Below are 10,466 nucleotides of genomic sequence, written 5' to 3'. Positions count from 1 at the left end.
GACGCGAAGGGCGGGCCCTGGAGGGGAGGGGCGGGGTCTGGAGGAGGCGGTTGGGAGAGGTGGAGCCGAGGAGGTCACCGAGGTTTCGTGCGTGTGGGCCCTGGAGTTTCCCCAGCGGCGAAGAGACCAGACTCCCAAGGCTCAAAAACTCATCTTTATTGGGAAGACTCAGAACAAACAACCTTTACCCCCCACCTTCAAGCTCTGGGGAGGAAAGCCGAGGATCTGCACCTTTCTCCCATATGTACACTCCAGAATCCGCCTGGAGAAGGTGCCCCCACTCGCGGGGACTGAGGCAGCTTTACAAGCTGGTGCATGGGAGCCAAGCCCCTTTACCTCTCCGGACTCGGTTTTCTCATTTGTAAAATGGGCTCAGGGGAAACCGGTGCTGCGGAGCTTCTCACCAGCGCTGAAGATGTCCCATTCGGAGGAATGCGGAGGTTGGAAGACCGACCAAGGGTGGCCCAAGGGGACGGAGGTGCTGGACATCCTGGCTGGGTTTGCACGACCCCTTCCACCTCCCTCCCTCCCTCCCCCTCTCCTCCAGTGCCTAGGGGCTACGTAGCCTCCGGCCCCGGAGACAGAAGGCCTCCCCCAAAGCCCACCTCCCGGTACTGGTTGGGGAACATGTTGCTGCCCACAAGGCTGGCCGTGCCCCCGTCCCCGGGGCCTGGGGCCTGGTATGAGTCCAGCGTCATTGGCTCGGGGCCGGAAGGATCTCCAACCGCGGGCCCTGCAGCCCCATTGCCCGTGACAGCGCTGATAAGTGGCGGCGCAGGGGGCAGCATGTCCAGCATGGTGAAAAGTGTGGGGGCCGTGGCGTCGTCGTAGGCAAAGCCGTCGTCCAGAAGGTCCGACCCACCGGGGGGCTCCAGGCCGGGGAGGGACACGGTGCCAGAGAAGAAGTCTGTGTCCGGCAGCAGAGCTGACGGAGGGAGGAACGGGCCTGCATGAATAGAGAAAAGAAGTAGGATGCCTTTAGCGGCAACTCCGGGGGCTAACTCCAACACTCCAGTGCCCTGACAGTACTAAATACATGATCACTGTGGCCTCCTTTAATCCCAAGGAGAACCCCAGGGTATCACCATCCTCCTTTAATGAGCACACTGAGGCAAGATAATTCAGTCACACATAGCTGGCCAGTTGTAGCACCAGGGTTCCAACCATGCTCCAGCAGGGCTGGGAAGTTTTTCCAAAAAATAAAGAAGTTGAAGAGGCTCTAAAGTCCCTCCTCCTCCAAATTATAGAGACCACCCAAAAATGAAATCCCCACACACAGGAGACCCAAATGAGAAGTCACCAGGCCCCAAACTGGAAGGTAAAATTATGTGGAGGTGTTAAATTATATAGAGGAGAGACCTTCTCTGAGACAAGACAAACCTCACCAGCAAAGGTGTCTTATGCTTATCTCAGAAAGAGACCCAGGACAGCTGGGTCTCTTCTCCAGGGACTCTATCTCCCAGCCTCCCTTAGAGCTAAATGTGGTCATGTGACTAAGCTCCTCACTGGAACATAGGCATGAAGGCTGGAACTTTGGCAGCCATCTTGGACCAGGAGATGGAAACTGTGAGTTGAAAATGGCAGAAGCGTGCTTGGGTCTCTGATGATCATAATAGCCTCAAAACCATCTCAGGACTATCTACCTCTGTTTACCTGAGAGGAGAAGTAAAAGTCTAGCCTGTTGAAGCCCCTGTTAATTTGGGGTTTGCAATGAATACAGCTAAACATGACCATAACAAACGCAGGGGGCATTCTTGTCTGTCAAGTTCCTAAGATCTCCTGAGCACTAACTCTGTGCCAGCCACTATGCTAACTAACTGTGTGATACGACCTCACTAAGTTCTAAAAAGGACCCTAAGAGGTAAGGTTTCCATCTGAGAGATGAGATCCCAAAGAGATCCCACAGTGGCTAAATTCAGGCCTCAGAATCCAAACTCAGTCTAATTCCAGAGGCCGTGCTCCTAACCATTATACTATCATGCCAGAGCAGCTTTGTCCCAAGGATTGGGGAGGAGGGCCTTTAGGCACTGGAAAGTTGGGGTGATGGAGGAGGTAGATGAATGGCAGATGGCTAATGGGGAGAGGCTTTGGGAATAGGGGATGGAAGGCTGGCAAAGCGGGCTAGGATTGGTGGTTGCTATGGGTGGGGCTCTGAGCAGTGGTTACCAGGGGCAGTGGGTAGGGGGAACAACGGGTAATCCCTGAAACCTCCAGGGTGGGACTGGCTGGAGTGGTCCAGGCTCAGCAGACTCTGAGTGGTTGGCTGTCAGAGGTCAGTGGGAGAGCTGGGCACCCTGGGGTAGCTGGGTTCTTAGGCGGAGTGTTCTTAGAGCCAGTGGTCAGTTGGTGGGGAAGCTTCTGATCGCAGCCAGACAGGGCTGCAGCTCCCAGGAAGTGGAGGCTGGCGTGTGAGTTGAGATGAAGACATGGGGAGAACAGACCAGAGGGTGGTTGGGCTAGAGACAGGCTCTGGATTAAGGTTGGCTGGCTCTGCCAACCCTTCCCGTTTATCTACCATCCTCTCCTGCTACCAGCTCTACGTAGTGTTTCATCACTCATCTGTACAGCTGCCTGGATATAGCTCCCTGCTCCACCGCACATGTGGCGACCTCAGCTGAGAAACTTCACCTTTCTGGGCCTGTTTCTTCACCAGTAAAATGGGGGGGTGTGGTACGATTTCGATTCAACGAGTAGACCTATACAATGCACTTATGTGCCAGTGATATGGTGTCTGTAAAAATAAATGCGTTAAAATCTGAAAGGCCAATGAGGAAGGTCTATGGTGAAACTTTTCAGGGGAGCAGCTGAGGCTCGGAGAGGTGGAGCAACTTGGTGGGGGTCACACAGCCAGTGAACAGCCCGGGAGACATCAGAGCCTCCTGATGGTATCCAGAGCTGTTCTTCTTTCTACTTCATGCTGCTGCCTGAGATGTCAGTTCCTGACCTTGGGGGAGTTTTGGGGGAGTTTTGGGGGAGCTCCTGAAGAGGCCAAAAGCAGGGCTGCAGCTCACACTCATCCCACTTCAGAGAGCAGGAGCTTGCCCTCGGCGGGGACCCACTTGCGCTGTGACCCACCTGAGCTGGGGTTGGGCAGGAAGTGATCCAGGAAGGCTGGCTTTTTCTTCCGCCGTTTGCTCTCGATGCCATGGGGGTCTGAGGGAAGGCAGAGATGAGGACCCCTGGACCCTCACAGCCCTTCCTCCCAGCCTGGGGCTTAGCCATCCCCTCCCAGGAACCAGAAGATGGGTGTGGAAAGGGGCAGAGGGGACACACCCGAGCTCTTCAGCTCCCCAAGGACATCAGGTATCCCCCGTTTCCGCTTCTTGTCCACGCCATAACTGTCTGTTCAGGAGATAACAGGGGCAATGTTATCCATCAACAATAATAATTAAGACTTAATTATAGAGACTACTTAGAAAGTCATTGAGCTGTTCTAGTTCTTGGCCAACTAATGCAAATAGATATCCACATCTTAATCAGAATGCAACCCAAATCCACTTCTGTGTTGTTCCTGGGACACTGCAGCATGATCCTGCCTCAGGACCTTTGCACTTGCTACTCCAGCTGCTTGAAACCCTATTTCCGAACTCCCACTACTTCCCCTGGAGAACTGCTTAGTCAACCCCACATTCTCAGCTCAACTGTCCCCTCCTCCAGGAAGCCCTCCCTAACCTCAAAGTCTGGGTCAAATGCCCCCTCTGAGCAATCTGAGTCCCCTGAGCAATTCCATCCCAACTATAGGACTGTGAGACTTATGAGGTTGGGGCTGAGGCCATCTTGGGTCACTGCAGTGTCCCTAGAACCACCCAGTACAGGGTCGGGCATGAGCAGGCATGCTGAGAGAAGAAATCATCAAATACTCCCCAAATGCCATCAGATAGGTACTATTACTTCCACTTTGTGCAAGAGGAGACTGAGGTTCAGGGAGAGACCAAGGACACATAACCAGTAAGAGGGGGAGCCAGGAACCGAACCCCAGTCGGTGCAGTCATGAGGCTGTGTTTTACTTCTGCCTCTTCTTCCCCTGTCCCCTTTAGGCCAAAGACTTGTCTCTGGGCAGCGGGTCACCCTGGATTGCTGTGGTTACCATGGTCCCGAGGCAGGTACGTGAAGGGCAGAGGCTCACTGCAGACCCCGTCAGTAAGCCGCTGCAGGAAGACGTTCACGGTCACAGGCTCAACGATTTCCAGGTCCTCATAGGGTGGTGTCTTGAACACAATGGCGATCTGGCGGTGCACATCGGCCTGGGAGAAGTCAGCCCGGCCTTCCCAGGAGGCCCTGCTAAACACCACCGATATATCCTCTGGCGGGAAAGTGGGGACATCAGCTGAGCCAGGATGCTGGCCCACCAGGCCCCCAACTCAGTCAGCCTCCCCCCAAATCAATACTGATATTCTCTTAAAAAAAAAAAATATATATATATATATATATACATTTGTAGTTAAAATACATTTGATTTTAAGAGAGCTCCATGCCCAACATGGGGCTTGAACTCACAACTCCAAGATCAAAACTTGCACGTTCTACCAACTGAAACGGCAAGGGACTCCCAATATTGATATTCTTAACACTAAAACTAATCAGAGGGGCACCAGGGTGGCTCAGTTGGTTAAGCATCTGACTCTTGGTTTTGGCTCAGGTCATAATCTCAGGGTCATGAGATGGAGCCCCCCATTGGGCTCTGTGCCCAGCACGGAGTCTGCTTAGAATTTTCTCCCTTTCCCTCTGCCCCTTCCCAACTCAAGCGCATGTGTACGTGTGCTCACTCTCTCTAAAATAAATATTCTTTTAAGATTTTATTAATTTGGGGCGCCTGAGTGGCTCAGTGGGTTAAGCCTCTGCCTTTGGCTTAGGTCATGATCTCAGGGTCCTGGGATTGAGCCCCACATCGGGCTTTCTGCTCAGCGAGAAGCCTGCATCCCCCTCTCTCTTTGCCTGCTGCTCTGCCTACCTGTGATCTCTCTCTGTGCTAAATAAATAAATAAAATCTTTAAGAAAAAATATTTTATTTATTTATTTGACAGACATCACAAGCAGGCAGAGAGGCAGGCAGAGAGAGGGGGAAGCAGGCTCCCTGCCGAGCAGAGAGCCCAATGCGGGGCTTGACCCCAGGACCCTGGGATCATGACCTGAGCTGAAGGCAGAGACTTTAACCCACTGAGCCACCCAGGTGCCCCTATTTATTTTATTTTAGAGAGAGAGAAAGAATGCGTGCACATGTGCGCCTGGGTGACTCAGTGGGTTAAGCCTCTGCCTTCGGCTCAGGTCATGATCTCAGGGTCCTGGGATCGAGCCCCACATCCGGCTCTCTGCTGGGCAGGGAGCCTGCTTCCCCCTCTCTCTGCCTGCCTCTACCTACTTGTGATCTCTCTCTGTATCAAATAAATAAATAAAACCTTAAATTAAAAAAAAAAAAAAAGAATGTGTGCGCCAAGCAGGGGGAGGGGCAGAGGGACAGGAAGAGAATCTCAAGCAGACTGCTCACTGGGCACGAAGCCCAGTGGGGGCTCCATCTCATGACCCTGAGATCATTACCTGGACTGAAACCAAGAGTCATATGCTTAACCGACTGAGCCACTCGAGTGCCCCTCTAAAATAAATAAATCTTAAAAAAATTTATTAATTAAACTAATCAGAGCAGCAGCTAACCTCTTGTTGAGCACCTACTATGTGCCAGTCACTAAGTATTTTATATCGTGTTTTTTTTTTAAGATTTTATTTATTTATTTGACAGACAGAGATCACAAGTAGGCAGAGAGGCAGGCAGAGAGAGAGGAGAGAGCAGGCTCCCTGCTGAGCAGAGAGCCTGATGTGGGGCTTGATCCCAGGGCCCTGGGATCATGACCTGAGCCAAAGGCAGAGGCTTTAACCCACTGAGCCACCCAGGCGCCCCCTATATAGTTTTATATATCATCTCATTCAATCCTTTTACTAACCTGAGAGGCAGGTAGAATTAATATCCTCACCACATCAGATGCTCCCCACCATCAGATTTAGTGATTCACTAAGGGGACTCATGGGACTCAGCATATAGTCATACTCATGCTATAATTTACTTTGGCGAAAAGATACTAGCAACCTCAGTAAAGGAAAGTATGCCTGCATGAGCTTCCAAGAGTCCTCTCCCCGTGGAGTCACAGAGAACACGCTAATCCCCCACCCCCAGTAACAAACTATGACCACACACAGGAAATGCTAGCTATCAGGGAAGCTCACTGGAGACTCAGTTCCCAGAGTTTTTATTGGCACCTGATTATATAGGCACTCTCTGCCTGGCATATATCAAAATGTCAGGCTTCCAGAAGCAGAGCCGGTGTTCAGCGCAAACCACATTGCCCATACAAACAGTTTAAGCACCATGAGTCCCTCTCATCAGTCAGGGAATAGTGGGAGTCCTCTCAAAATCCAAGTTCTCGGGGCGCCTGGGTGGCTCAGTGGGTTAAGCTGCTGCCTTCAGCTCAGGTCATGATCTCGGGGTCCCAGGAGCGAGTCCCACATCAGGTTCTCTGCTCAGCAGGGAGCCTGCTTCCTCCTCTCTCTCTCTCTGCCTGCCTCTCTGCCTACTTGTGATCTGTCTGTCAAATAAATAAACAAAATCTTAAAAAAAAAAAAATCCAAGTTCTCAAAAGCCAGCCAAGATTCAACCTTGTAGGCAGGCCTTTCAAAGGATAACAGTCTCAGACCCGCTATATTAACTCTTTGACACGCCCATTTTAAACATGTGGAAACTGAGGCGTGGAAGAGGAAAGAGACTTACCCAAGGTCACACAGCTGGTAGCAGAATAGTCAGGATGCAGTATGCTATTCTGCCTGTTGTTTCTTTTTCTTGTCTTATTGCATTGCCTCTCATCACACTAATTTCATCTACAGAGGCTTTATATATATCACACATACACAGATTGCCTCTGAGTCACACAACAATCTTATGAAAAAAAGTACCTTTAGGAAACCCATTATATAGAGTACGAAGCAAAGGCACAGAGACATGAAGGCACTTGTCCAAGGTCACAAAGCCAATATGTGGTGGAGCCAAGATGGGAATCCAGGTGGGCTAGAGCTCCTTGCCACCAGATCCTAAGGGCTTGGGGAAGTAACCTAATATGTCTGTGCCTAATTTCCTCACCTAAACAGAAACAAAATCAGCACCCCTATCTCACAGGCTTGCTAGAAGGGTTAAGTAAAGGTGCTCAGCCCACATTAAATATGATTGCTTTTATTAGGATTATGCAAAGTCCTAGCTTCAGGCTTGGCACTCAGAAATTCTCAGTATATGCTAATTCTTTGCAGTGTAGTTCTTGGATAAGTGAGATCCTGTCTCATCCTAACACCAACCCATAAAGGGATAAGGGAAACAGAGGCTCGGGGTGGTGAAGTCACCAGCCCAAGGTCGGCCAGTGAACAAAAAAATGGAACAGGACTCACAGCTGCCTCAAGTTATTCACACACATGTGGAACAGCTTCCCTGCCCTCCCCCCAGCTCCCATGATCCTAACAATCTTCTTGGCATTCCTCAGATCTTGGCTGAAATATCACCTCCTCTGGGAAACCTTCTAAGATGCCCAGCCCCTACCTGGTCTTCCTATTGTTTTAGCTTTTCTGTCCAGTCTTCGTGCTCAGTCTTCTTCCCTCTCAGCAGAACTCACACTTGTAATTCATGTTTCTTTCCCTACCCCCGCCCCCCACACTAAACTGGGAGCCCTGTGAGAGCAGAGCCTGGGCCTGTCTCTGTCATCACCGTGTCGCAGCACTGCCTAACACAAAGGCCCAGCACAGAGGAACCACTCACCCTCCAGGTGCTCATTCACTCAAAATTTTATAAGAATCTTCTCCCACTCCTAGGCATATATCCAAGAGGACTGAAGACAGGTGTTCAAACAAAAACTTACACACAAACGTGCGAATGCTCGTAGCAACACTTCATGACAGCCAAAAGATGGAAACCACCCAAATGTCCACCAACTTACGAATGGATAAACAAATCCAATATCCATACGATGGAGTATCATCCCACCATAAAAAGGAATGAAGCACTGATCCGTACTATCATGTGAAAGAAGCCAGCCATGCATCGCCACCTAGTGTAGGATTCCATTTACATGAAATGCCCAGAAGAGGCAACTCTGCAGGCAGAAACAGATCAGTGGTCGCCCGGGACTAGAGGAGGCAAGATGGTGGGGTGACTTCTTATACAGCAGAATGGGGTTCAGGGTTTCTCTCTGGGATGATGAAAACATTCTGGAACTAGGAAGTTAGCTGTGCTACAACACTGTGAGTGTACTAATGCCACTGAATTTTACACTTTAAAATGTTTTGTTTTGTTTTGTTTTGTTTTAATTTTTAAAGAGTGGGAACTTGTGCCCCCCCCCCAAAAAACGAACAAGTAAAAACATTTTTTCTCTGTAAAAAGAAATGTTTTTTCCCTGAGAACTTCATCGGTGCTTGACCTTGGACTGAGCAGTTTGGGGGACACAACGGCTCCCAAGACAGTCCTGCCCTATACAAGCCAGTGGGGGGAGACAGATGTTAACCATAGAATCACAGAGCATGAGAAAGGATGGGAAGGGATTCCTGAGGCTGAGACAGTTTCTCCCACTCTGCTCCCCTCTTGTCCCATTGGCCTTGCCATTGGCCTCCAACAATGAGACCTGTTACCACCCCAGGGCCTATGTACTTGCTGTTCCCTCTGTGGCATCTCCTTACATAGTCTTCTCTGGCCCCACTGGGTAAAATTGTGCCCACAGCTCCCCCAGCCATTCTTCCCTATCCCCTTCCTCAGAATTCTTTTTCTCCAAATACTACTTTTCTCCATCTTCCTGAAGCTTTTTCAACTCTCTTTCTCTTTCATTTTTCCTCCCAGAAGAATGATTAGGAGCACAGACCACCTGCATTCAAATTCTGTCTCTTCCTGCCTAGCTGTGTGACCTGGTGCACATTACTTAACCTTTCTGTGCCTTAGTTTCCTCCTCTCTAAAAGAGAGGTAATAATTGGATCTACCTTATAGAACTGTTAGGCAATCATATGAGCTAACGAGTGAGGTGTAGAAAGTGCTTATAACAGAGCTTGGCACACAGGAAAAGGAAGAGACATAGATCTTTTAGTTAGATCATTAGGTGGTGACATTATTCATAAAAGAATCACAGGTTAAAAAATGGAGAGGATATAAAAAAGATCTATACAGTAAGAGGGAAAGCTCTCTCCAGCCAGGCAATGCTTGTGTACACCTACTGTTGGCTTTTTGGTTTTGCCAGCACTGGGCTTGAACCTGAGCTGCAACCAAAAGTCAGAGGTGTAACTGAGTGAGCTGTGGAGCTGCCCACACCTATTTTTTTTAAAACCCTATTTGAAGAAAAGACATTTGAATAGACATGAATAGAGGAGATACTTCTCCAGTCTCCATTTTCTTCATCTGCAGCCATCATCCAGCCCCGCTTAAGAATTTATTTACAGGACTCCAAGATTTTAAGGTCAGGGTCCCAGGAGTCGGTGGCAGGGAGCACAGCCTGGCACACAGCATGGCCAGCAAACACAGCTCTGCATCTTTGTACATGAACCAGTGAGTGAGCAGCTCCGTGAGTGAATGAACCGATGGGCTGTTTGTAGTCTGACTCCCAAACCAGAGTTTTGGATCCTTCCACTGCACCACACCCGTTAACCAGCTCTACCTCATGCTTCACCTCCAGGCTTCCTGGCTCCCCCATGCAGGGCAAGCCACCCGCTGGTATTCCGCCCACGCGCTGTCCCAGGTCCCTCACCTTTCTGCACCTTGTCACACAGCAGGTAGAGCTCCTCGCCACCCGTGCACGGCCCACTCTCCTTGTTGATTCGGCAAATCCGCAGCTCTGATGTGTTTGTGGACTCTGCAAGTGCCAGAGTTAGTGGTATATAAGAAAGGACGAGAATTCAGTCATCAAACCCTCAGCAGGTACCCCGTGGGTGCCCACCGTGCGCCATGCAGAGATGAGAAATGGAGAAGCCAGAGGGCAGGGGCGTCTGATCCTCCTGGGACCCGGTCCGGGGAGAGAAAGAAGATGCTCAGACAGATGAGTTGATGGACAGTCGCAAGTCCTCCAGGCTGACGGCCCAAAGGGAAGCCATCAGCCCTCAGATGAGAGTTGGTGGGGTCAGGGGTCAAGACCATTCATAGACGAGGATTAATGGTGTGAAATCCGTAGTGGAGACCCATGGTTTTCGCCCATCTAGCAATCCCAGACCATCCTCTGTCAACAGCCCCTCTAGTTCCTTTCTAGGAAACCGCCTCCCTGTCCCATTTCAGTCCTGGGGACAGGATAGGGCGGAACTCACTCCCTAGCTCAACAGTGATCACATGCTCCAAACCTGGCCAATTAGAACATTGCCTCCACTTGACCATAGCTGATTGGTCACAGAGGAGCACATGACCCAAACCCAGGCCATTGAGAAACAGCCCTGAGGCTCCAGCCAAAAATACTGGGTAAAGGAAGCTCTC

The 10,466-nt window shown here is 50.3% G+C and overlaps 1 protein-coding gene across 4 annotated transcripts in view; it reads right to left on the bottom strand.

Annotated features, from left to right (window-relative positions):
- Positions 1–139: 139 nt before the first annotated feature.
- RELB (RELB proto-oncogene, NF-kB subunit) overlaps positions 140–10,466 on the bottom strand; it is a 30,461-nt gene continuing 20,134 nt past the window's right edge. For all 4 annotated transcript variants that reach the window (XM_032325519.1, XM_032325520.1, XM_032325517.1 and 1 more), the window contains 5 exons: positions 9,754–9,858; positions 4,088–4,303; positions 3,274–3,342; positions 3,076–3,153; positions 140–946 (listed from right to left, as the gene is read on the bottom strand). In XM_032325519.1, coding sequence (XP_032181410.1) covers positions 558–946; positions 3,076–3,153; positions 3,274–3,342; positions 4,088–4,303; positions 9,754–9,858 — 857 coding nt within the window. In that variant the 3' untranslated portion in view covers positions 140–557. The remainder of the gene's footprint in view (positions 947–3,075; positions 3,154–3,273; positions 3,343–4,087; positions 4,304–9,753; positions 9,859–10,466) is intronic.

Source organism: Mustela erminea, chromosome 19 (genome assembly GCF_009829155.1).
Source record: "Mustela erminea isolate mMusErm1 chromosome 19, mMusErm1.Pri, whole genome shotgun sequence".
In the NCBI taxonomy this organism is placed as follows: Eukaryota; Metazoa; Chordata; class Mammalia; order Carnivora; family Mustelidae; genus Mustela; species Mustela erminea.
The sequence above is the reverse complement of the archived record's forward strand: the minus strand, read 5'-3'. Positions and strand labels throughout refer to the sequence as shown.